The sequence below is a fragment of the Oncorhynchus clarkii genome, chromosome 4, assembly GCF_045791955.1.
Source record: "Oncorhynchus clarkii lewisi isolate Uvic-CL-2024 chromosome 4, UVic_Ocla_1.0, whole genome shotgun sequence".
NCBI lineage: Eukaryota > Metazoa > Chordata > Actinopteri > Salmoniformes > Salmonidae > Oncorhynchus > Oncorhynchus clarkii.
The window spans coordinates 68,502,961-68,530,428 of record NC_092150.1 but is presented as its reverse complement, the minus strand read 5'-3'; the positions used below and the strand labels follow the sequence as shown (position 1 = coordinate 68,530,428).

Below are 27,468 nucleotides of genomic sequence, written 5' to 3'. Positions count from 1 at the left end.
ACCTTGCTGCAGTTCCACTGTAATTGTTGGCTAAGAACAGATGTGAAAACAGAAATAAAGCAGATATACTTGTCTTCCTGTAAAATGTACCTTGACAATTGTACTGTGCAAGATCATTTTTCATAATGGACACAGTGTATGCCATCTGCCCAGTTCAGCTGTTCGCTTGGGTGTTCATCGAAAAGACAGAATGGAATGTACTGTTGGTATTCATTATCTCTGTGTACTCTCAAACAAATTCTAATGTATAGATCCTTCTGCCTGTCATTCATCAAACTAATCATACTATAAGGGTGGTCATATATGCCAGTGAATGGCCAGATTTACTATGACAAATGGTAGAAAACAATTTAGATAACTTTGACAACCATCCTGGAGGTAGACATGTCTCTCATTGTCATGCTAGCATGCTTTGCTCAAGGTACTGTAGATTTACAATTGCTAAAATAAGATGTATTATTCACATACACATAACACTGTAAGTGAATGTAGGCGTTTGTAGTTGCGTCCTGGCTGTGTGCATGTGTCTGCATGAACAGCAGAGGGAACCATGAGCAGACTGTGCAGATAATATACACTGTCCCATCCAGTTTGAAGGCGTAGCTGATCTATAGGTCTGATCTGGTCTGGTCTCTACTCTGGACAGCATGGCTGCTGGCTGTCTGGCTGGGTCATGGCTGCTAGCCTATCTCTCCCTCCTCCCTCTGAGGACCAGTCAGCTCTAACCCCTTGGGCCCTGTGAGGTGCTACACCGCATGGCCACCTTCACTTTAGGAAAGGCTTCCAACACCTCATCCACCAATCACTGAAGACCGTCCCGCTGACGCTCAACGTTCGCCGCTCACCGCTCACAGACACACGGCCTCTCAGACGTTAGTCACATGATCAGGGTTCTCCCTGACTTCAATGCACTCTATCTCCTCCCTTTCCCTCACTCTCTCCCTCTCCATCATCTCCCGTTCCCTCTCTCTCTCTTTCCGTTTGGCCCGTTTCTTCTTCTTGTGCCTTTTTTTGGACGGGGGGAAAAACGTTAGAAACACAGGCAGGATAACGAAACAGTGCAGCACTGTGCAGCCTGCGGTGAGGAGGGAGCACTTGAACAGTGTGTAGGTCAGGTTGGAAGGCACAAACACCAAGGGCAACATTCCGATGATGAAACAGCAGGCATTTTGCAAAATGGCCGCCCCGTGCTCCTCCAGCGAGATCTTAATGCACTGGGTCCTGGTGTGCTCTGTAGCCAGTACGAAGGTATACAGGTGGGGTGCACAGTGATCCATGGCAAAGTTGAGAGTGTAAATAAGGCACAGGATAGAGATGCTGTCCATGTGTACATTCCAGAGGGTCATGAGGCCCAGGACCCCCAGCTCTACGGAGGTGACGGTCAGGATCAACCAGAAGTTCCCCAGAGGGTTGATGACCAGGAAGAAGGTGAGGATGAGGATGGTGAGCACACTGAAAGCCGAGGTGAGGATGGGCGACACTACGGAGGAGCTGTAACGGTCCATGAAGACGAAGGTGGGGTTGAAGACAATGAACTTGATGTTGTTGATGAGCGATAGTGGGCGGAGCCTCTCCAGCAGTTCCACCACCTCCTCCCGTGTCTTCTCCGTGGTCCGTGCCACCAGGTACATCCTGGACGCGATGATCTCCATTTCATCTCCATCTGTCTTGGACAGAATGATGTCCTCCATGAAGTGCTGATACTCCGGGCTGCGCAGGAAGGAGCCCTGCAGGATGGTGATGAAATCACTTTTGGTCGAGGCGCTCACATTCACCACCTTCAGATACTGAAAGTAGTTATCCATCCAGGAGATCTTGTTGAAGCCGTGGCTCAGCGTTGTGAGGTGCTCCTGCACCGTGGAGTTCCAGTACTCGATGGGCTCATAGATGTAGAAGCCGATCACAGGGCTGTAGTTACTGAAGTACTTCTGCTGGGTCGTGGCGTAGGACACACTGGGCGTGTTGCTGGCTAGGAGGTTGACGATGTTGGATCCATCACTGATTTGTAAACATCCCATGAAGGAGAAGGAGGCGTAGATCAGATAGAGGATGACCACGAAGGGCTTAACGTAGGTGTTGGTGATCCACTCCGTGTAGTGCTCCCTCAGGAAGTGCTGGATGAAGTGGTTGTGGTAGGGCAAGACCTCGTGGTGAGTGACGTGGTCATGGCCGTCGCTCATCATGGTCTTGAACCAGGTGGGCTGGCGGTCCAGGTACTCCACTGAGGGTATCTTACAGCAGAACACACTGTGGTAGCGGTTCTGCTCCAGCTGACCAGCGAACACCAAGCAGGAACCATAGAAGGAGAACACGTAGAAGTAGTTGACCAGGACGGCTACGCACATGCTCTGGCAGAAGATCTTCACCGACTCGATGTTGGTGAAGGGGCTGGCACCCATGCCAAAGGTGATGATGTAGAGGGAACTGGTCATGGTATAGCACACCATCACGTCGGCGAAGGCGTCTGCCACGCGCTCCTTGAAGGGAAGGCTCTCTCGAGTTCTTCTCCAGCCCGCCAGGAGCTCAAACACTCCTTTGGTTCCATGACCTGAAATGACAGGAACACATACTTTGTTAATGCCAATGCCAGTGAATACACAGTATTCATGATCTGTGTATAAGTATGGTAACATTTTAAAATTAATATAACACAACACATGCATTGTAAAAATGAGTTACATCTGTGGGATTGTGAGCTATAAAAATAGACTTGAATAGACACACTCAGGGGCATATTCTCCATATTCACCCACACCCATATTACACACACACACACACACACACACACACACACACACACACACACAAATTACACACACACACACCCAAATTACACACACACACACACACACATATTTTGACATATTTCTGGCTGGGAGTTGCCTGCCATGAATGTGTTGGCTTTGAAACATTTGAATACATTTAACGCTCCTCCATCTCCTAAATATTTCAGTGGGAGTTGTGGATTTGGCTTGTCTGCATGCTGTGTCCACACTGTTTTAAAGATTTCCTGAAAAATCTGCCTGGTTGGTTCCTTGCTCTCGACGGCGTCATAAATTTAGACTCATTTGACACAATGAAAAAAAGTTAATTAACTATAAAGGATTAGGCCAATATAATGAGTCAGGTGGATTTACTTGGCTTGCTTTTAGTTTTATTAAGCTGCGGTACAAGTCAATTAGTTAGTGTCAGTTCATTTAGATGGTGTGTGGGAATTTCGCACTACAGTATATGCAGCAGTTTACTAACATTATTCAGTAAGGATGGTACCCATGATTTCCATTTTCTACATATCTGGCATTTCTGTGTATGATTGGAAAAGCCCTGGGTTACATTAATGTGATTTATGAGTCACAGGTGGGGAATGGATAATAACGTTGGGCCCATCTGGTAAAATATCCCCAGATAATATCTCCACTCCATTACCAAAGCCTTGGTCTGATGTCACCATCTTGATGTAAAACATAAAAACGTATTAAGGCAGACTGGGACAGGGTTTCCACTCACTTTGTGCAGACTAAGATGTATGTAAGAAAAAGGGGAATGCATTAGCCTCCACACACAGCCAATAACAAAGCTCCTCTCATTCCACGCCACCGAACCCCTGACAGGGCCATTATCATGAAACTCCACACTCGTAGAAAGAAAGGTGCTATCCAGAACCTAAAAAGGTTATTTGGCTGTCCCCATAAGAGAACCCTTTGAAGAACCTTTTTTGGTTCCAGGTAGAACCCTTTTTGGTTCCAGGTAGGACCTTTTTGGTTCCAGGTAGGACCCTTTAGGGTTCCATGTAGGACCCTTTCCACAGAGATAAATACAGTATGTTATCACTCCCTTCAGATGTTGCTATAACACTGCATTTGTTAGCTAATGTAAGATGTGAAGCTGGCCATAAGCAGGGAGAGGATCTGGATAAAGAGGACTAGACGCCATGCGACGCGAGGAGGCACTCTCGGCGTGATACAGATGTGTCCCACATGGCTGTATGAATCCTTGTTGCATATTCTAATCATGGCTGAGTGCTGGGCTGGCCAAGGTCAGCAGCACTGCTGGGTGCTTGATTCATACAAGTCTGCTGCTCTGCCTCCCTCTGACACTCCGCCTGCCTGCTCGCTGTGGAATACACTGTGGCTGCTGTGTGTGAAGGGAGCTAGCGGGAATACACTGTGGCTGCTGTGTGTGAAGGGAGCTAGCGGGAATACGCTGTGGCTGCTGTGTGTGAAGGGAGCTAGTGGGAATACACTGTGGCTGCTGCGTGTGAAGGGAGCTAGCGGGAATACACTGTGGCTGCTGTGTGTGAAGGGAGCTAGCGGGAATACGCTGTGGCTGCTGTGTGTGAAGGGAGCTAGTGGGAATACACTGTGGCTGCTGTGTGTGAAGGGAGCTAGCGGGAATACACTGTGGCTGCTGTGTGTGAAGGGAGCTAGCGGGAATACGCTGTGGCTGCTGTGTGTGAAGGGAGCTAGCGGGAATACACTGTGGCTGCTGTGTGTGAAGGGAGCTAGTGGGAATACACTGTGGCTGCTGTGTGTGAAGGGAGCTAGTGGGAATACACTGTGGCTGCTGTGTGTGAAGGGAGCTAGCGGGAATACACTGTGGCTTCTGTGTGTGAAGGGAGCTAGCGGGAATACACTGTGGCTGCTGTGTGTGAAGGGAGCTAGCGGGAATACGCTGTGGCTGCTGTGTGTGAAGGGAGCTAGCGGGAATACACTGTGGCTGCTGTGTGTGAAGGGAGCTAGCGGGAATACGCTGTGGCTGCTGTGTGTGAAGGGAGCTAGCGGGAATACACTGTGGATGCCTGTGATGCAGCAACACATGGGGGGAAGAATCAGGGAGAGAGGAGGGGGAGGGAAAGAGAGACCCCCCCCCCCCAGTAATGAAGATGCTTGATCTGAGGTATGGTGTTAACGATCTTTACTGTTTGAGACAGAGAATGCAAGGCTATGGAAGCTGGTAACTCGAAAGATAATATATAATTATATAATTGAGCACATGGGCATAGCTCTTTCTTTGATCTAATCATTCTGTATAGGTAGAGTTATGAAACAAGTGAAGAACAAGACTGTAGTTTGGGGAATATGTTCAATCAAATTTTGCCTCTGGGCAAAAACTTGATCGTATTGATATAATACTGTTTAATGAATACACACTTGGAAGATAACAGTTTCACCTTGATTACTTTGAGGTCTACTTTTAAGAATTCTGCTACTTTAACAAGAAACCACTATGTAAAACAGGGAATGGAACAGAATTCAAATTAAGGGGTGAGGGCACTTTCAGAAACAACATATTCACGAGTGTGATACTCATTCAGGCAGAGCAACCTCAAACAGTTGAGGAGACACTCTCACATCCAATATGCACACAATGTCTGAAATGCAATGTCTGAAAGAATCCAAACTCCTCAATCAAACATGAGGTCTGAAAACAGGGCTGCTCAAAGCGTTCCTCTAGACAGAGAATGTTATGCTCAGAATGTTCCATTTGCAGTCCACTGGCCTTCCCAGCCATAAACTCTCATGCGCTGTAGATCCATACTGTTGGCAGCACATACACAATGGGCTGAGGTTAAGGCCTAGCATAGCTTCAACTCAAATCAATCTGCCAATAAAACAAAACCAGTGCCTCTTGATCCTTCACAATCTCATCTTAAAGATTGTCCTATCGCCATACGGACGGACAACCCTTAGCCAAACAGTCAAGACACATTGTAACAGACAGGACAGCCACACATCTCAGGACGTTTAGAGCCATGAGCAATAGGCTAGGGGGGCACAACTGCCACACTCTCTCAGGAGGAGGGAAATGTTTTATGATGCTGTAAATTGTGTTCCTGACGGACGGAGGACAACACCAGGGGAATGATCTCAGACGCGGCATGCCATGAGGCAGTGGCCAACGGTGTCTCAAGAGGAGGCAGGCAGTGAGATGAAAGGTTGTACTTCATGTCCACCGCAGCTCCCAGGTACAACGTTCCATTGAGCTTAAGAGGGCAGTTTGTCAAAGGCCTCTGGTGGACCATTTCAGGCACAACACTGAGGAACTGAAACCCTTATTGGAAGTAGGGAGACCGCAACCCCGAGCCTGAGTCATTAAACCAAATTACAGCTCTAAAACTTCAGTGGCACACAGGCAGAAAACACATCAATCTCAGATGAGGAAAGGGATTTATAAACCACATACATTTGTCACAGGTAATGTGACAGAGCAAATATTGGATTATTTGTTTGGTGTGTATCAAACTCGATAAAAAGACAGATGAGTAGTATGTAACAGAGAATGCGTCTTTGCGGAGTATAGCTTACCAGTAAACTAATGTCAAATGTAACATCTTGACAACATTTCTAATAAAACTAGGTGTTTAGATAATAACCTACTTTATAATAGTATTTTTTTCATTCTATTTCCCTCAGAACAACAAACTAGCTCTTGCTAGACTTTTGAGACATGTCTTTCGTTAGGCTTTCATTAGGCTACAGATTTCCCAGTGCTGTCTACTCCAGAATATGCCTTTTTTCCAAACCCTGGCCTAGTTAGCAGCATTCGTTCTCTCTGTAGGTGAGCTAATCCCTCTGCAGTGGATTACAGATGCAATGAGTGAAGCCTACAGTACTGTATGAGTGATAGAGGGAAGCCATGAAGACAGACCTACAAACACAGCGGCAGCCTAGCTAGCCTACACATGGGCATCACACGTGTTGCCAGCAGCACAGTACAGCACATCCACATCCACCCACTGCCTGCCCTGAGGCATGGAGAGGGAATGCCCAGCCATCTGGAGAAACTCACCACTAACAGTCAGAAGTGGAGGGATGTGAAACACACAAACACACACACAGAGGAACTATCAGGCTACTCCTTAAACCTGCAGCATGTTGGAAAACATATGAAAGATATAAAAACCGAAAGGTTACAAGATCAAATCCCCGAGCTGACAAGGTAACAATCCGTCGTTCTGCCCCTGAACAAGGCAGTTAACCCACTGTTCCTACCGTCATTGAAAATAAGAATTTGTTCTTCACTGACTTGCCTAGTAAAATAAATCAAATCTGCTGACTAACAGAGCCACCTTGGGTAAATAAAGATTTCACTGCACTTGGAACATCAATCATCTTCAAATTCCTTTGACAGATGTATGATATACTGTACAAACAGAATCAGAGACTAGTTTGTTTTGTGCCTCTTTTATTTTGATTTTGTTTGTTGAGTGCACATCTAAAAACCCAAAAGTGGCAGAGTTTGCTCTACTGTAAACTTTCAGTTTCAGCCGTGAATCTTGATATTTTCAACAGGAGTGTGAAGTGTCTTTAGGAGTGTGTCCCTGTGTGGATGGGGAAGATAGAACTGAATGTTTGATACTTCAGGAATTCATGGGAAATCATAAATTACTGTTACAGAGTTAAAATGGGGGACAAATAAAAGGAATTAATTGGAAGGGAATAAATACTGTCCCCTGTACTGTATGTGTGTCTATAGTTTTGTTTAATGTTGTGTTAAAACACATTCCACATTCACAGATGTGACAGGTTTATAAAAATACAATAAAAAAAGTATATATATATATTTTTTTGTTGGTGTATATACAGTGCCTTGCGAAAGTATTCGGCCCCCTTGAACTTTGCAAACTTTTGCCACATTTCAGGCTTCAAACATAAAGATATAAAACTGTATTTTTTTGTGAAGAATCAACAACAAGTGGGACATAATCATGAAGTGGAACGACATTTATTGGATATTTCAAACTTTTTTAACAAATCAAAAACTGAAAACTTGGGCGTGCAAAATTATTCAGCCCCCTTAAGTTAATACTTTGTAGCGCCACCTTTTGCTGTGATTACAGCTGTAAGTCGCTTGGGGTATGTCTCTATCAGTTTTGCACATCGAGAGACTGAAATTTTTTCCCATTCCTTCTTGCAAAACAGCTCGAGCTCAGTGAGGTTGGATGGAGAGCATTTGTGAACAGCAGTTTTCAGTTCTTTCCACAGATTCTCGATTGGATTCAGGTCTGGACTTTGACTTGGCCATTCTAACACCTGGATATGTTTATTTTTGAACCATTCCATTGTAGATTTTGCTTTATGTTTTGGATCATTGTCTTGTTGGAAGACAAATCTCCGTCCCAGTCTCATGTCTTTTGCAGACTCCATCAGGTTTTCTTCCAGAATGGTCCTGTATTTGGCTCCATCCATCTTCCCATCAATTTTAACCATCTTCCCTGTCCCTGCTGAAGAAAAGCAGGCCCAAACCATGATGCTGCCACCACCATGTTTGACAGTGGGGATGGTGTGTTCAGCTGTGTTGCTTTTACGCCAAACATAACGTTTTGCATTGTTGCCAAAAAGTTCAATTTTGGTTTCATCTGACCAGAGCACCTTCTTCCACATGTTTGGTGTGTCTCCCAGGTGGCTTGTGGCAAACTTTAAACAACACTTTTTATGGATATCTTTAAGAAATGGCTTTCTTCTTGCCACTCTCCCATAAAGGCCAGATTTGTGCAATATACGACTGATTGTTGTCCTATGGACAGAGTCTCCCACCTCAGCTGTAGATCTCTGCAGTTCATCCAGAGTGATCATGGGCCTCTTGGCTGCATCTCTGATCAGTCTTCTCCTTGTATGAGCTGAAAGTTTAGAGGGACGGCCAGGTCTTGGTAGATTTGCAGTGGTCTGATACTCCTTCCATTTCAATATTATCGCTTGCACAGTGCTCCTTGGGATGTTTAAAGCTTGGGAAATCTTTTTGTATCCAAATCCGGCTTTAAAAGTCTTCACAACAGTATCTCGGACCTGCCTGGTGTGTTCCTTGTTCTTCATGGTGCTCTCTACGCTTTTAACGGACCTCTGAGACTATCACAGTGCAGGTGCATTTATACGGAGACTTGATTACACACAGGTGAATTGTATTTATCATCATTAGTCATTTAGGTCAACATTGGATCATTCAGAGATCCTCACTGAACTTCTGGAGAGAGTTTGCTGCACTGAAAGTAAAGGGGCTGAATAATTTTGCACGCCCAATTTTTCAGTCTTTGATTTGTTAAAAAAGTTTGAAACATCCAATAAATGTCGTTCCACTTCATGATTGTGTCCCACTTGTTGTTGATTCTTTACAAAAAAATAGAACTTTTTATATCTTTATGTTTGAAGCCTGAAATGTGGCAAAAGGTCGCAAAGTTCAAGGGGGCCGAATACTTTCGCAAGGCACTGTATGTTTTTGTCAATTATGAATGGAACATTCTTATTGATAAGTATGGCTATGCCTCTACTGTTTTGAAAGATGAGAAATACACCTGTCCCACCCAAGCTCTGCAGAGTTTGGCATGTTCAGCATCACAGAGGTGTGTCTCTTGTAATAGCGCAATGTCTGCTTTTTCCTTTTTTAGAGCACATAGTATATTTTTCCGTTTTATTGCATGCCCTAGACCATGGCAGTTCCATGTCAATAGATTTAAGGTACTAGTCATCGTCATCGAACAGTAATCAAACTTTAGTGCAAGTCATCTCTGGGTAAATGTGGATAATAGTTACAGCTGCGTTCACATAAAAGGAAAATGAATGGTGTACATAAAATAACAATCTCTGAACACCCCAGCCGAGTTCCCCAACTCTATTACCCCCCCCCCCCCCCCCCCCCCCCCCCCCGCTCAGTCTCAATTCTGTGTTCCGAAAAAAAAAAAAAAAACGTGAACAGTCAGCAACGCACAACGTCTCCCCCTCCCCACCAAAGAAATGCCTCCCCCTCTCCACCCCGCATTGAGTAAATGACAACGTAGCCCCCGTCCAGACCACACTAAAAGAGGGAGAAAATAAAATGAATAGCCCAGCCTACATATACTTCCCCCAGGGGACATAGGGAACCCCAAGTAATAATAGCAACAAAAAAACAGGGAAATAAAAGTAGGCTGAAACATTAGTAGGCCTAGGTTAGGCTATAGAGCCTATCCCTCTCAGCTAAAGGAAAATAAATATAAATTGGACGGCTATAATGACATTTAGCGGGGCGGATGGGTCTTTGAACATCGGCTATATGTTGTCTTACCTCCTTTAGTAACAGCATTAAATGCATTTAGTCATTGGTCCGTTTCTCATTGGCAAGGATTGTCTTTCAAAAAACGTTTAGCCTCTTTTTAGTTTTGAAGTGTCGCAAGGCTCCTTGGTGAAGAATCCTGAGCTCGTTTGGGTATTTGAATCCCTGAAGATGCCTCGGTCAATGGAGTATTTCTTCACCTCATCAAACTCTCTGCGCTTTCGGCGTATACCAGCTGACAGGTCCTGGTGTAAAGTGAGTTTGGCATTTCCCACTGTGATGGTGTTGTTTTTCGCCGCCTGTAGGACTCGTTCCTTGTCGGTGAATCTCAGGAAACGTATGGTGATTGGGCGCGGTGGTTGTCTGGCTGCTGGTGGGGGCCTCAGTGCCCGGTGAGCTCTCTCTCTCTCTATGGGCCTTCTATGGGCCTGTCGGAGGACAGGTGGAGCCACTCTGGAAGTTTGTCTTGCAGGTAGCGGATCAGTGGCATGTTTCCCTCTTCTTTTTCGCCCAGATTTAATAGAACACAATTACTCCTTCACCCCCTGTTTTCCAGGTCCCCTGTTTTCTCTTCCAGATGCTCTTTTTTCTTTTTAGCATATGCTATTGTTTCCATGGCATCTGTCAATAAGTTTTCCATGGATAGGATCCGCCCCTCTGCCTCGTACAGGCGCCCCGCGTTTATGGTTATCTTGTTGTTGATGTCAGGCAAAGCGTTTTCCAGGATTGTCACCTTGCCCCCTATCGCACTGAGCTGATAATTAATGGCATCTAATTTAGTGTTGAGTTCTGTACGTTGGGATCTCAACTCAGAAAGGATGTCTTCGACAGAGTGCGAGGTTGGCATTCGTTTGGCCTCGGGGGGGGAGCGGGTCGTCTTGCTCCTGGCTCATGGCGCTAGCTTTTTCTGAAGACGGCTTCTTCTTGGAGGCTTTCTCCGTCGCTAATGCTCGAGTCCGGGTAAAAATGTCACCTGTAGTGTCGCCTTTTGTAGCCGCCATTACTTTTTTTACTAAAGCTAAATGAGTTTAAACTTGGAGTGGAGGTAAGATCAGGAATTGGAAACTACTCGTGCGGAGCTCTTAGTTCATGCGGCCATCTCGTTCAAGGGTCACGTGATCCTCCGACCAGGTCTCTTTTGAAAAATAAATGTTATCTCAATGAGAAAAACCCTGTATAAATAAAGGTTGAATAAAAAAAGACATTGCCAATAGGCTGTGCGGGTTGTCTAGTCTACATGATGAGATTCTTATTTTACCTTTACTTAACCAGGAAAAGCCCATTGAGACCCAGGGTCTCTTTTTCAAGGGAGACCTGGCCAAGGAGGCAGCAACAATCAATACATTACAGAATTAAAACATACAACAATGCAACATGATCCAGCCTAACAAAAGCATTTACACTCCTCTATAACAGAGTCTCCCATCAATATGTTAAATTCATTCAGTGGCATTAACATATCTAGATGAAGCATGGATTGTAGACTATTCCATGTGTCTGGGAAACAAGAAGAGAAGGCAGTCTTGCCTAATACTGTGAATGTCCTAGGGACTTGAAGTAGCAACCTCCGAACAGACTGGGTCTGGTAACTGCTGGTGGTGAAGGAGACCAGACTACAGAAGTAAAGGGGGAGTTTAACCAAAAGGGCTTTGTAGATGAACACACACAAATGTATCTTTCTGCACATATAAAGTGAGGTCCAACTTACCATTTGGTACATTGTACAATGGTGGGTGAGTGACTTGGCATTTGTAATAAAGTGCAAGGATGCATGATAAACAGAGTCCAGTCTCTGTAAGACAAAGGAGGTTGCATGCATATACAACAAGTCAACATAATCAATTACAGAGAGAAAAGTGGCCTGAACAAGCGTCTTTCTAGCCATAAGTGGAAGGGAAGCCTTAAATAAATAAATAAATAAATCAAATAAAACCCATTTTCAATTTAAGCTTCGTCACAAGATCATCCACATGAACTTTAAAGTACAACTTGTCATCCAACCAAATACCTAGGTATTTGTAGGATGACCCTTTTTCAATGGACAAGCCACCAGATGTGACAATGCTAACCTTCTCTGGCTGAGTGCGAGGTCTGGTAAAGGTCATGAATTTAGTTTTTTGTATATTCAAGACCAGTTTGAGACCATAAAGGGAGGCCTGCAGTGACTTAAAAGCAGTCTGGAGCTCTTCAACAGCCTGAACCAGAGAAGGAGCACATGAATATAAATGTAAACGTATCATCTGCATATAGATGTTTCTTTGCTGGTTCCATCCCATTTCCCAAATCATTAATACAAATTGAGAACAACACAGGAGCTAAAATGGAACCCTGGGGCACACCTCCATTAACCCCAAGAAAGCTAGACTTGTCATTGTCAGTATATACACATTGTGTTCTGTTACAAAGATAGTTCCTAAACCAATTTACTGCCCCTTCACTGAGACCAATGTTTCTGAGTCTAGCTAGCAACAATTCATGGTCAACTGACTCAAAGGCCTTTGATAAATCCACAAACAGAGCAGCACAACGTTGCTTTTTATCAAGTGCATTAATGATGTTGTTTGCCACTGCTATAGCTGCAGTTATGGTGCTGTGCCCCGATCTAAAGCCAGACTGAACCCCGCTGAGTATGTTGGCCCCACCATTATCAAAAACTGAACCAGCAGATATGAAGTGCTTGTTAAAAACCCCTAAAATATGGGCTTTATCCTTCACTTCATTAGAATCCATCATTAAATGGTCAGGAAGGTCAGAGGATACATTAGAACCGGACACTGATTTGATTAGCTTCCAGAACTTGGTAGGGTTGTTTAGGTTCTCTGTGACTGCATTTAGATAGTCATCTGATTGGGACTTCCTGATCAAACCTGTGCATTTGTTTCTTAGCACTCTGAAGGAGGCCCAGTCAACAGGAGCATTTGTATGTCTAGCTTGAGCCCAAGAGACATTTCTCTTTCTAAATAATTCTGCCAAGTTATCTGAAAACCAGGAATTGTCCCTTCCACTGATTCTACATTTCTTCACAAATGCTTATCACAAATCGACACAAATTGTATGTAAAAATAGTCCCAGGCAGTGTCAACATCGGGAATCAGACTTACTCTGTCATTATTATGGTACAGATCATGTAAGAACGCTTGCTCATCATACTGTTTAAACTGTCTTTTAAAAATATAACGGGGTTTGGCTTTGGTCATTTTTGTATTTCTAACACAAGCAATTGCACAGTGATCACTGACATCATTACAGAATATCCCAGTCAATGTGTATATATATGTGAGGGGTATTCGTTACAGTAATGTCCAATAGCGTTGATTTGTTAGGTTCTCTGGACAAGAGCGAGAATATTTGTATTTGTCAAACAGCAGTCAGGCACCGATCACCATGTCACCAGAATAAGACCCTCAACATTGATTGGCAGACAGCATCACGTTCATCACCTTGCACTTTCACTACCCTGTGAAGTTAATCATAAATGATTCCATCTGTAGGCTAGTAAACTGCATGGCTTCCCGAGTCGTAGTGGGAGGACAACACACCATATCATCGCGTGACTTCAAATGTACTTCGAGATAATGGTTATTATATCAATATTTGCTTAAAGGCGTTTCCACCGCCATAATTAATTTTACCGACACAAAAAGATCCCACCATGTCGAACCAACAAATTATCTGTTGACATTTAGAAAATTACACCGAAACTTCCTGTTTCCATTACAGCTGTCGATATTTTTTTTTATACACAATATGACTTTACTCGCATAAAAACTACAAATGGAAAAAAAGGTTAGTGTAATCAGTTAATTAGTTCTATGTTCATAGGAAGCAGGCTCAGTAAGATCAATAGAACTGCTTTATAACATGAAATACTGTATGGGACAGAATGGTTGGTTCTATGTCTATGCATATCTACATGTATCTGTCAAACATAGGTACATTATATATTCATTATTTCTCTGGATGGATCAAACCCATTTCATAGTTCTGTGACCCATATCCATATCACTCTAAATCAATTACTCTGACTTGTGTCTGAGTTTCATTAAGGGTAATAAATTATTATTACAAATGTGAGCTCACACAATAGCAAGTTCGTTCTGGTGAAGCCAGTTACAGTTGAAGTCGGAAGTTTATATACTCCTTAGCCAAATACATTTAATCTCAGTTCTTCACAATTCCTGACATTTAATCCTAGTAAAAATTCCCTGTCTTAGGTCAGTTAGGATCATCACTTTATTTTAAGAATGTGAAATGTCAGAATAATAGTAGAGAGATTGATTCATTTCAGCTTTTATTTCTTTCATCACATTCCCAGTGGGTCAGAAGTTTACATTCACTCAATTAGTATTTGGTAGCATTGCCTTTAAATTGTTTAACTTGGGTCAAGCGTTTCGGGTAGCCTTCCACAAGCTTCCCACAATAAGTTGGGTGTCAGAGTCGTGTGTATAGGTGGCAGGGAAGTCATGCGAAGGAGAATCAAACTGAGTGTAATGGAGTTATTTAATAACAATAAACGAAACATACTCCAAACACTAAATGTAACAGTAAAATAAAGTGGGTACGAGGACCCGTCGCACACCAATACAAAAACAACACAACACTGAAATAACAAACAATCTCTGACAAAGACATGAGGGGAAACAGAGGGTTAAATACACAACAGGTAATTAATGGGATTGAAACCAGGTGTGTAGGAAGACAAGACAAAACCAATGGAAAATGAAAAATGGATCAATGATGGCTAGAAGACCGGTGACGTCGACCGCCAAGCACCGCCCGAACAAGGAGAGGCTTCGACATCGGTAGAAATTGGGTGAATTTTGGCCCATTCCTCCTGACAGAGCTGGTGTAACTGAATCAGTTTTGTAGGCCTCCTTGCTTGCAGACGCTTTTTCAGTTCTGCCCACAAATTTTCTATAGGATTGAGTTCAGGGCTTTGTGATGGCCACTCCAATACCTTGACTTTGTTGTCCTTATGCCATTTTGCCACAACTTTGGAAGTATGCTTGGGGTCATTGTCCATTTGGAAGATCCATTTGTGACTAAGCTTTAACTTCCTGACTGATGTCTTGAGATGTTGCTTCAATATACCCACATAATTTCCCATCCTCATGATGACATCTATTTTGTGAAGTGCACCAGTCCCTCCTGCACCAAAGCACCCCCACAACTTGAAGCTGCCACCCCCGTGCATCACGATTGGGATGGTGTTCTTCAGCTTACAAGCCTCCCCCTTTTTCCTCCAAACATAACAATGGTCATTATGGCCGAACAGTTCTATTTTTGTTTCATCAGACCAGAGGACATTTCTCCAAAAAGTGTGATCTTTGTCCCCATGTGCAGTTGCAAACCGTAGTCTGGCTTTTTTATGGCTGTTTTGGAGCAGTGGCTTCTTCCTTGCTGAGCGGCCTTTCAGGTTATGTCGATATAGGACATGTTTTACTGTGGATATAGATACTTTTGTACCTGTTTCCTCCAGCATCTTCACAAGGTCCTTTGCTATTGTTCTGTGATTGATTTGCGCGTTTTCACCAAAGTACATTCATCTCTAGGAGACAGACCGCGTCTCCTTCCTGAGGGGTATGACGGCTGCGTGGTCCCATGGTGGTTATACTTGAGTACTATTGTTTGTACAGATGAACGTGGTACCTTCAGGCGTTTGGAAATTGCTCCCAAGGATGAACCAGACTTGTGGAGGTTTACACATTTTTTCTGAGGTCTTGCTACACCTCCAACTGACTCAAATGATGTACATTATTCAATAGGAAGCTTCTAAAACCATGACATTATTTTCTGGAATTTTCCAAGCTGTTTAAAGGCACAGTCGACTTAGTGTATGTAAACTTCTGACCCACTGGAATTGTGATACAGTGAATTATAAGTGAAATAATCTGTCTGTAAACAATTGTTGAAAAAATGACTACGAAGTAGATGTCCTAACCAACTTGCCAAAACTATAGTTTGTTAACAAGAAATGTGTGGAGTGGTTGAAAAACAAGTGTGGCTTCCATCGGATAATTTCACAATAAAAACAAAGAAGCACCTTCAACATCCAACTATCAGCCCATAAAATGGCATTACAATAACCATGTCAATACCCGTGACAATATCAGCCAAGCATCAATCCTGATTTAAAACTCTGAGTAAAAATGTTGGTACATTTACCAATATTACACCGAAAGTATAATGCTCCAAAACACTCAAAACACTTTCTCCAGTTATGGACACTTTGGTTTACTCTGTACTGCATAACAGAGTGTTTGCGTCACATAAATTCAAGAACAACTTATTGCATGCGGTTTTGCTGTAAGGTTTTATTGACACTTGCTTTCTCAGATGTCATACATGACTGCAGTTGGGGGAGAGTCTTTATGATTCCACTTCAGAAATGTTACCACATAAAGGAGCTATTCAGACATACAGTATCTGCAAGATAAAATAACCCTTGTGGGATTCAAGATGACTTGTTGGAAACATTCTCACAGTTATATAATTTTTGTTGTTGCTGATTAAATAGACTATAAACCTTACAGTATCAACACAGTATTTGTCTAGAAAATAATAGTATAAATTGGTGTCTAGACATAAATACACGGTGGCTGTTCTAGCTCTTATCATGAACTGGAGCGACCTGGCTTGGGAGGCCAATAGAAGGAAATACAGCCCTGGCAGGAACACATCTGTCAAGTCAAAGTACATTTCCTGCTGATTGTTCAATTAAAGATGGATTACCCTAACATACCACCACATTGATTCTCATCTATAGTGGCTTCCTCCCCAGCCGATACTCATCTGCTTATTTACCACAAGGCAGATCACTTAAAACTCCTCAAGCTAATTCTTACTGCTGTAATCGGGAGTAAATGGTAAGAAAATACAGAAAAGAGATGTTTGACAAAATTATCCTCTCTCTGAGTTCATTATGTCTTTATACAAGCATGAAACCAAAGACAAGATAGATGACGTGAATGAATCTGGGCAAAACATAGGGCCAAGAACGGGCAAAAGTTCAGATATTAATTTTATTTTATTTCACCTTTATTTAACCAGGTAGGCTAGTTGAGAACAAGTTCTCATTTACAACTGCGACCTGGCCAAGTGAGGCATAGCAACAACAGAGTTACACATGGAGTAAACAATAAACAAGTCAATGACACAGTAGAAAAAAAATAAAAAATAAAAAAAAGAGTCTATATACATTGTGTGCAAAAGGCAGATTAACACTGGAGTGATAAATGATCAGATGGTCATGTGCAGAGATACTGGTGTGCAAAAGAGCAGAAAAGTAAATGAATAAAAACAGTATGGGGATGAGGTAGGTAAATTGGGTGGGCTATTTACCGATGGACTATAGAGGAAAGTAGGCGTCATCTACCCGTCATCTACCTGTATTGAACTATTGGTTAAGGGCTTGTAAGTAAGTATTTCACGGTAAGGTCTACACATGTATTCGGCGCATGTGACAAATACAATTTGATTTGATTTGCACGGTGAGTGGTTCTTCTCTCTGCCTGGATGAACATGGAAATGCCATACTAGCTGCTGCATTGCCAAGAAATCTTGCCAACACGGCAATGGGATATTAAATAGTCGCTAGCTTAAAAAAAAAGGCCCTGAAAAAGGCCCTGAAGCCAAGATATGCATATAATTGGTACCATTGGAAAGAAAACACTCTGAAGTTTGTATAAATGTTAAAATAATGTAGGAGATTATAACACAATAGATATGGTAGGAGAAAATCCAAAGAAAAACCAACCAGAATTTTTGTTTGTTTTGAGAGCAAGGTCTTCCAATGGAATGTATAGGGAAATCATTAAATCTAGCTCCCAGTATGTAATTCCTATGCCTTCCACCGGATGTCAGTAGTCTTTGTTCAAGGTTTCAGGCTTGTTTCTTCCAAAATGAGGAAGAAATGTGAGTTTTACTACAGGGATACAGACTTGGAAATGTGTGTATGCGTGCGCGACAAAGACGACGCGCACCTGCTAATATCGCTTTCCTATTGAACATACTTCTTTCAGTATGAAATATTATAGTTTAATTACATTTTAGGGTATCTGAGCATTAAATAGAAACATATTTTGACTTGTTGAAACAAAATTTAGGGGTACATTTTCGTGTTGAACGAGTGGATTACTCAAATCGATGGCGCCAACTAAACAGACTTTTTGGGATATAAAGAAGGATTTTATCTAGCAAAACAACACTACATGTTATAGCTGGGACCTTTTGGATGACAAATCAGAGGAAGATTTTCAAAAAGTAAGTGAATATTTAATCGCTATTTGTAAATTTATGAAACCTGTGCCAGTGGAAAAATATTTGGATGTGGGGCGCCATCCTCAAACAATTACATGGCATGCTTTCGCTGTAAAGCCTACTGTAAATCAGACAGTGCAGTTAGATTAACAAGAATTTAAACTTTCAACTGATATAAGACACCTAAATGTTTAATATCCATCATTTTTATGATTATTTATTTGAATTGCACGCCCTCCAGTTTCACCGGAAGTTGTCCCGCTAGCGGGACCCCTAGCCTTTTGACATGTAATATGTCATGCTTGAGGACATTAGCGATAAGTATCTATATCAGAATGGCTTAAATGTCTCCCTATATATTTTTCTCTCTCCTTGGAGCAGATCAATACATTTTGTTCAAAACATACACTTTCCGATCCAATAAATTGACATCTTTCGGTCTGCTCTACTCTGTGCATTAATTTGTGTGAATCTCTCTCTCTCTCTCTCTCTCTCTCTCTCTCTCTCTCTCTCTCTCTCTCTCTCTCTCTCTCTCTCTCTCTCTGTCTCTCTCTGGGTGTGGTTGTGTTTGTGAGAGAAAGAGTGAGAGAGCATGTCTGTGTGTGGTCTCTCTCACTGATTGCGGGGGACACTGTCATATGCCTTCCCGGAGCAACTTGAGCATGTTTGCCATGACCACACAGCCCCTGTCCTGTTTACAATTCTAAACAAGACAGGTGCTGCCTGCTAGTGTAATGGTGCATATGCGAGTGAGTAGTGCATACGTGAGTGTTAGTGCCAGTGTATGTGTGAGCATGTGAAATGCACAGAAATGCACTCTCACTCTTACTCTCCGAAAGATGTCAATTTATTGGATCGGAAAGTGTATGTTTTGAACCAAATATATCGGACCACAATGGAAATAAGCTTTTAAGCTTCATTGTGTTATCATTGATGATTTTCTTAAATCATATGTGGAGGCGTCACCGGCTGGAGCGCCCTGGAGGCAACGGGTCTACGTGCATCCATATGTGTGTGCATATAGCACACATTCCTCCCCAGTCTAAGGCCAATAACAGTAATGAGTTGGATCAATGAGCTGACGTACTGAGGAGGAGTTATCTGGACTGTGTCTGGTAGCGTGCCACACCCACCAAGTGTCTGTCTGTATCACACATGCCCTATCTGAGGCCATTGACTCAAGGTTGGTGGCAGCAGCAGCACAGCACTGAATATGGATGACTTGTCTGTGACACAACAGTGGTGACAAATTGGCCCAAGAAGTGCATCAGCTGCCTGTGAACATACATTATTATATTGCTTGGACTGCTCTTAGGAATCAATGTGTTATGTGGAATGAGTAAATGTGGTGGTTTCTTCTTCGGTGGTGTATCGACATTATCCATTCTTTCCATGGACTTTTTGATCATGAATGATAATAACCAACACACTACTAAATGAAAATCAAGCCTCAACCAGTTATACTACAGTGTTTACTTATTCCCTCTTCTCTGTAAATCCCACTTCCACTCATGCTTATTATTCATGTGCTCATTAGGTACCAAACACATCAGTTTCATTTCCCACCGCTTCCTTCTCCATTCTCATTGGTCCTGGTGGACAGGCTTTTGCCAACAAAATATATACACGTATCTTCAGTGTCGCCACTCGAAAATGTAAACGGTTCTAACTCGACCATACTGTATACTGTACATGGAACAACTGTCTCCATTGACATACACTAAAATAACATCATCCCCTCATCCTGACATTGATTCACTGTGGAGTTCTCTCAGGATGTTTCTCATATCTGCTTCAATCACTCTCTGATAGGACTGTTCCTGGACTCTAATCTGAGTACAACTCAAAGGTTCTAATCAAGCCCTAAAGAAGATTGTATTCCATATCTGTCACGCCCTGATCTGTTTCACCTGTCCTTGTGATTGTCTCCACCCCCTCCAGGTGTCGCTTATTTTCCCCAGTGTATTTATCCCTGTGTTTCCTGTCTCTCTATGCCAGTTCGTCTTGTATGTTTAGTCAAGTCAACCAGCGGGTTTTTCCCCGTACTCCTTTTGCTATTCTCTTTTGATAGTCTTCCCGGTTTTGACCCCTGCCTGACTGGACTACTTTCCCGCCTGCCTGATCAGCCTGTCTGCCCTGACCTTGATTCTGCCTGTCCTTCAGGTACCTTTTGGACTCTGAACTGGTTTTGACCCTTTTGCCTGTTCACGACCAGTCTCTTGACTTATTTGATTAAAAAAGATTGTAAGACTCCAACCATCTGCCTCCTTTGTCTGCATCTGGGTCTCGCCTTGTGTCATGATACTATGGCCATAATCATAATGGCAGAGAAATTGTCACATCCATAATCATCATCATCCTACGCTCATGACAATAATATTAATGAACGTGTCATCAGCGTTCCAGTCCATCAGCGGCCAGCTGGGTCTCAGAGGACCAGTGTTCGCCACATTGTGTGAAGCCTGTAACCAGCCGTGTCCAGTGTCACTATTCGTCTTAGCCTGTGGAATAAAATCAATTCCTCCAGAATTATTTTTTCCAGACAGGAAAATGCAAACTCTGTAAATCAGAAAGGACTTCCTGTAGAGCATTCACTGTGATTGATCTGACTGTGGACTAGATTTAGGAGGCATGGTTTAGATACAAGTACTAGGTGTAGGCTTTTACCAGTTCTTCAAGAGTAGTGTTCAGTAGTCACGAAACAGGAGAAATGACTTTGAAATGGAGTAAGACTCCCACAAAGGCCACCGTGCCTGCCTGCAGAACCATTCTGCTAAGCATACACACAGCGTCAACACTTTTTAATTTTGTCCTTTAAAACAATTTGTTTATAATGATTTATGTTTTAGTAGTGCGAACGAAATCTTTCTAGGACAAAGAATAACACATGTTGTAAAACGGAGGATTCAGAAGAACTGCAGAAAGTAAGTACTTATTTACAGCAAAGTGAATAGTGTGTGAGTTACAGTACAGTAGGTAAGGTGAATGTCCACAGCTCATTTGGTGAAGAGAGAACAACAGGCCCTGCCAGTGGTGACATGTACGTTTCATGAGTCCTGGCACAAAGCCCTCTCTCCTCCCTCTTTTCCTCCAGTTAACAACTATCTACCCAGGGAGACGAGAACTGACAAGCTCAGCAATACAGTAATTGGCTTCACTAAGATGACATCCCAGGTAGACATAGTTGGTAAAAGACATGAAAAGGTGCACTGTGTTAAGACAGTCTGGCTGTCTCATCTTACAGTTGTCCACTGACGTGTGGTGAGAGTCGACTGCCCTCATAGGGGTTGGCCCAGTCCAAAAAGACTATCGTTGATTGGTTAAGTATGATTTGTCAGATGATTTAACATTACAGAACTAAAATATAATTTGGACTTTGAGTCTGGCGATAATCATGTTGCATTCATTTTGAGGATAACTATAAAACACATTTTGGACAAGGATGGAGTCAGGTATAGTCTTTGTTTACTTTGTGAGAAACTACAGTGTCATCCCTGGTGGTGGGTGGTGGAAATATTCAGTCTCGGAGGACCTGTCACGTGTATTTAGTCATTTAAAGCAGCAATTAGCGGTTGAAACAATAACAAAGCACTCTCTGTTTCGGTAAAAGCTGGGGGATGGGGCTGGAGAAATGTAACTACTCTCAAATTCATAGACTGAGCTATGGATGCAAGGACTGACCATCCACGATATCAACATTAGTTTTAATCATGTTTGAGCTGCATAGTGTTTGTTTAAATTTACATTGTTAACTAACATTGGAGTAAAACAAGCTTATATTTTGAGTTCTGATGGGGTACAACAGTTGAACTAAGCTCATGAGACATGAATAAGTAATTTTCTTCATGAATAAATGGGGACATATCATTCATTTATAATTACAAAAAATGGCTGTAGCAACTGCAGATTGCCTCTTTAATTAAGTTCCTCCCTGCCTATGTCTATCCTCCCGCCATTCCTCCCTGACTCTGTCTCTCCTCCTCCCTTTCCCTGGTGAGACACAACCTGCAGGTCACCCAGATGCCTCTGCCTCCTGTTCCTGCTTCTTACTTAAACTTTATTTACGTCAGAGTAGTTTAGTCTCCAGGGATTGACTGACTTCTGAACCTTTCAGACTGGGAAAATAGGTTACTGCACATGGCAGAAAACCACATATACACAGGAGATCGCCTTGTGATACTGTGGCTTAGAATGGTTTGAGTAAAAACTCTGCCGGGAAACTTGTATTACCCTCCACAGACAATGGGACAATTAAGATGGAGATGTTTGTAGATGCTGGCACTTTCATAAAGAGTTTATCGATTTAGAAAATATACATGTTATAAGTAGCCTGCAATTTGTGATTGTTAAGATTATCATAACTCAGTTCAAAGTTTTCATACAAACACTAAATAGTCAGGCTTTTTTTATTGCAGCCATTAGATGATGTACAGTAGTGCTTTGTAACGTACGTAATACAATGCATTTTAATTGTGATTTCATAGTTGATTAAAACATTTATCTGACGATTATTTGGGAAATATCGAGCATTGTTGTACTGATGTTAGATACACTCACATATATGCAGGGCAGGCACACACAAACACACACACATATACACACACATACACTTATACACATACACACACACATACACACACACACACAAACACAATTCAACACACTCCCACCAAAACAAACTGAAAACAATCAGTGGAGGAAGGGGTGGCCCTCTTTGAGGAAGCCCACAGCAGCCAATTACCCTAATCCTCTCCCCAATCAGCAACATGGCTGCCCCTGATAAGACTAAGCAGCTCCAGACTCACCCATGGAAAAGAAGGGGATCCCCAGCAGCGTGGAGTTAAACTTCCCGTCAGAGATGAAGAAGATGCCAGCTGCAGTCACGTTGGCGATGGCTATTGTGAGCACACCCAGTAGACCCAGGAAGGGCTTCCCCCTCAGGCAGTCCCTCATGGAGCTGGAGATGGTGGCTGCCAGCAGGAGGAGCACCATGCTGACCAACACCTCCCCTTTAGCCAGCACTCCCGTCTGGTGGAAGTCCCTCCACAGGCTGAAGGAGGTGAGAGACTGGATGTGCAGGTCCTCGCTGAGCGTGGACAGGCGCGTGATGAGGGCGCAGAAGGCGTTCTCCCACTTCTCTGCGATGACATCCTGAACCACGGGGCCATGATTGCGGAGGTAGTAGGTGATCTGGACGGCACGGGCAAACTTCACCTGCTGGTCTCGGCTGTTGGGCGAGAAGGCCACTCCACCCAGCTGGTGGCCGATGAAAGTGACACGACCGTCCTGGGATATGGAGCACAGCAGACAGGATACTATCAGACACACTGACAGATGAATCTCAAGTCCCTACAGAGCATAGCTGGTGATACGCTGTTTGGTTTCTGTTACCTGAAATAACAACAGTCGGTTATGTTTTTGGATTATGATTATCTTGTGAATGATTTAAACACTGTGACCCATCAATCAGACATTACATAATGCATGAATTCCCTGCAGGAGAGATGACACATTGAATACATTTTACGGTAAAATAAATCATGTGTAATATCATATTTACTAAGCAATAGTAAAATTGCACTATGATAAACTATTCCCATCATTTATACTATAGTAAATTGTGTATCTGGGAATCATGCCTGAAAAAGTCTGGTTACTACAGCTACTACAGAATCAGAGCACATGCACTGTACTGTATGATTCCTAAAACACTGTTGAATAAGACATACGTTAAACCAATCACTGGCTGCCGAGTTGTTTTTAGAAAGGCATATTTTGTCCTATCAGTTCAGCACGCCGCTAGTATAGGGATGCCGTGATATTCATTCCCCCAGAAGGTGACTGATATGTGGAGATGAGATATAGGACACCACTTAACTGTCCTCCAGAGAAGATGGATCTCCTAGACAAGTGGGGCAACAGTTAACTTGTCAGCCAATTGTGGAATTATGCAAATGTAATAGAGCATTGTTTGTTCATTTCGGACAAGGGCCCTAGCTGGTCTGATTTGATCACTATTTGTAATCTGCAGCCTACTGTACTGTACAGACAATCCTGGATCTCTTCAATACAATACTTGATGTCGATTGTACAACTCTAACGTCAGAAAATGAATGATTCCACGGGGTATTGTAATTAAATACCACTTGCACTGTCAGCAGAACAGGGAATTTCCTGGTATTATTGCCATTCATTCCCTATCATGATCATGTAGATGGAGTAATCAGTAAGAACTTCTCAAAACAGTGGACCTGAACATTTATAGCCAACCCCACACCAACAAAGACTCCTCTAACAAGCAGACCACATGAAAGTCTGACATACCAACCAGAGATGTAAACGTTCATAGTGCAGTGCCGTGGCTTGGTTTAGCATCAGACTAGTAAGCACATGAATAAAGCCCCCAGCTGACATCACAGCACTGAATGAAGAGCAACAAATGTGTCAAGACATTCAGCTCAGACAGACGGGGAGTATCAATGATGCAGACGACACCAGACAACACATGGAAGTATCTGCCAAAGAGGGGTGGAAAAGAAGGTCAGTATATGGTCAGTATATTCCAACCTTAAAACGGAAGCCTTTTACCCAGATGAGGTGAAAGGGGTTGGTGGCAACGGGAGGACAAGGGCCAGAGACATATGGGGAAACAGGCAACTAGCTGCAATAGTAATGCGTGGAGACCGTGGCCTTGGATGCAGAAGTGATTTAGGGACAGCCCAATATGAATTAACAGTGCAGGCCCAAGTGCATTACACAGCTAGGCCTGGTGCAGGAGAATTAGCTAGCTCACACTAGAAATGCTCATATTGGAGGAGACACAGTAGCTAGACATGTGCCTTGCAATTTAAGATGCTCTGTGTAGCAAAGGCATTATTTTGTACAGTACAGTTTTCCACTCAGTGACTAGGCTACTCATGTTATCCAGCATAATAGTCTCACTCAAGGTAGATTATTACCTCAAATCAAATCAAATCAAATTTATTTATATAGCCCTTCGTAGATCAGCTGATATCTCAAAGTGCTGTACAGAAACCTAGCCTAAAACCCCAAACAGCAAGCAATGCAGGTGTAGAAGCAAGTACCTAAGGCTCTATCTGCACTCATTCATCTAATGGGCTCAATGTGCCATGTTACTAGCAACAGATCTGGTCACCTGTTGTAAAATTAGGCTACCTGTTGTAACTGTGTAACAGCTGATTAAAATATAAACCTAATTTATAACCTACTGTTTAAAATGACATGGGCATAGGTAGCCTAGCAGCCTAGCAATACATCTGCAGAGGGCTGCAATCACAGCATACACTTAGGAGGCATAACAATATTTTTACAGGGGAAGATGGGATGCAGGCCCTTACTAGTCTATCAGCTATGTCATTATATATGTGCAGGAGAGGGAGAACGACACTGCATCAGAATAGGAAGGGGGTATTCCCTGTATACTGGAGCAGTGCAGGGCTGTGCCGCCAATTCACAACCTGCAGCTAACAATTAGCCTACACACCGGCAATTCAATCAATCTATTCTGAGTGTTTCCTTGCCTTGACTGCCTGATATGAAGACATCAGAAACCTACATAATAGGCTTAGTGAATACAACTATTGCGTTCATTGAGTAATTATTGCAGGTTTCAGACAGTGGGTTATGTCTCATTACAGAAACATTGTCCCACTGCTAATCCAAGTAATTCGTTCGTTTTTTTAATAACACAGCGTGTCAGTCACGTTCTCTGACACTCAAATCGGTAATTGATGCTTGCGGCCAACAGAAACATTGTACCCTATCATTTTACTATAATAAAAATGAATTCTCGCCTTCTTACCTTTAAGGTTGTATTTGGATAGCTCACGGGCACCTTCGAGAAAGTATAATTCGACAGAATAGCTAAACGGATATCTTCGAATATCGTAATTATATCATCCAAGATGCATCGCTTATCCTGATGGCTCAGGACACAGAGATGAGCGAAAGTGTAATTGAATCCCTTGTAATTAACACTTAAATCCAACACCTGCTTGTGAACCTGCAGGACCTGGTCGGCTAGCTCCAATATATTTCCCCCAGACTTGGCCAGTAGAATCAGTCTGCCATATCTGCCGGGGGTGTGCAGGTCGGAATACAGCTTGTTTTTAGACTGGTCGATGGGGAAAAGGCTGTTCGCAAGACTCCGCTCTACTTTAGCAAAGCTGTGGGTCGGGGCAACCAGTATCTCGAGGTCCGTTTCGGGCTTGAATCTGCTCAGGACTGTAGATCCGAAAATGATGGTTAAGACTGCGGGAACGGTGAGGAAAAAAACCGGATGCCTACTAACAAATAAGCCCAGCCAGTAGAAAGAAGCTTTGAGCCCTCTGTGTATCATTTGCCGCAGCATCCTCCTCCAGATCCAGCTTGCAGATGCCCGGTTTCTTCCTATGAAGCACATGTGACATGAGACTCCGTTGCCCAGTTTAGTTCATCTGTATGATAATACACTACACCTGGGAAAAGAGCACTGCAGCAATTTCCAACAAGATTGTCAGATATTGCTCATCTCTCGTTGCTTTTTTTTTGTTGTTTAATCTCAAGCCATTCCTCCCACTTATTAACCTCAGATCCGTGACTAGTCCTATTGCTCCTGCTGCAATAGCAGCAACCTGCGGCTGTCTGATGTGCGTGCATACCTAGTTCTAACTACACTATTGGTGCCGCCTACTTGACTGTAACCATGTGCTGGTTGAAGGGGGAAGACGGAGAAATGCTGATGGTGGGTTATTTTAGGAACACGCGCAATAGCCATAAGAGTCGTGAAATATTCACTGGTGGCACAATGGCCACATGCACTTCATGAAATCACTCCCAATACCCCATGAATGAGAACCATACTGTTGCGCTTAACGCTAAATAGCCAGTAGCCTAGGCTATGCTAGGTGTATTTTATACATGGGTGTATTTGATAAATCACATAGTCTTGCTCATATTTAATACTAGCTAATGAATTATCCTCGTGAGAGGGGGAGACAGCATGTCCTTCAAAGCCTTTCAAAGTCATGGGGAGTTTGCTGAGGAAGTTATTTTTTCACCTCAGGAAGTTTATATTGACATTTTAGTCATTTAGCAGACGCTCTTATCCAGAGCGATTTATAGGAGCAAAGTAAAGTAAAGACAACGCTGGATTGCCTCTCAGTACAACACTTGTTTACACCT

The 27,468-nt window shown here is 42.9% G+C and overlaps 1 protein-coding gene across 1 annotated transcript; it reads right to left on the bottom strand.

The window, feature by feature from the left end:
- Positions 1-866: 866 nt before the first annotated feature.
- Positions 867-26,707, bottom strand: LOC139407804 (patched domain-containing protein 1-like). The gene is made up of 3 exons (XM_071151666.1): positions 26,108-26,707; positions 23,091-23,571; positions 867-2,548 (listed from the first exon to the last, which is right to left on the bottom strand). The coding sequence occupies exons 1-3, from the start codon at positions 26,705-26,707 to the stop codon at positions 867-869; spliced, it is 2,763 nt and encodes a 920-aa protein (XP_071007767.1).
- Positions 26,708-27,468: the final 761 nt, after the last annotated feature.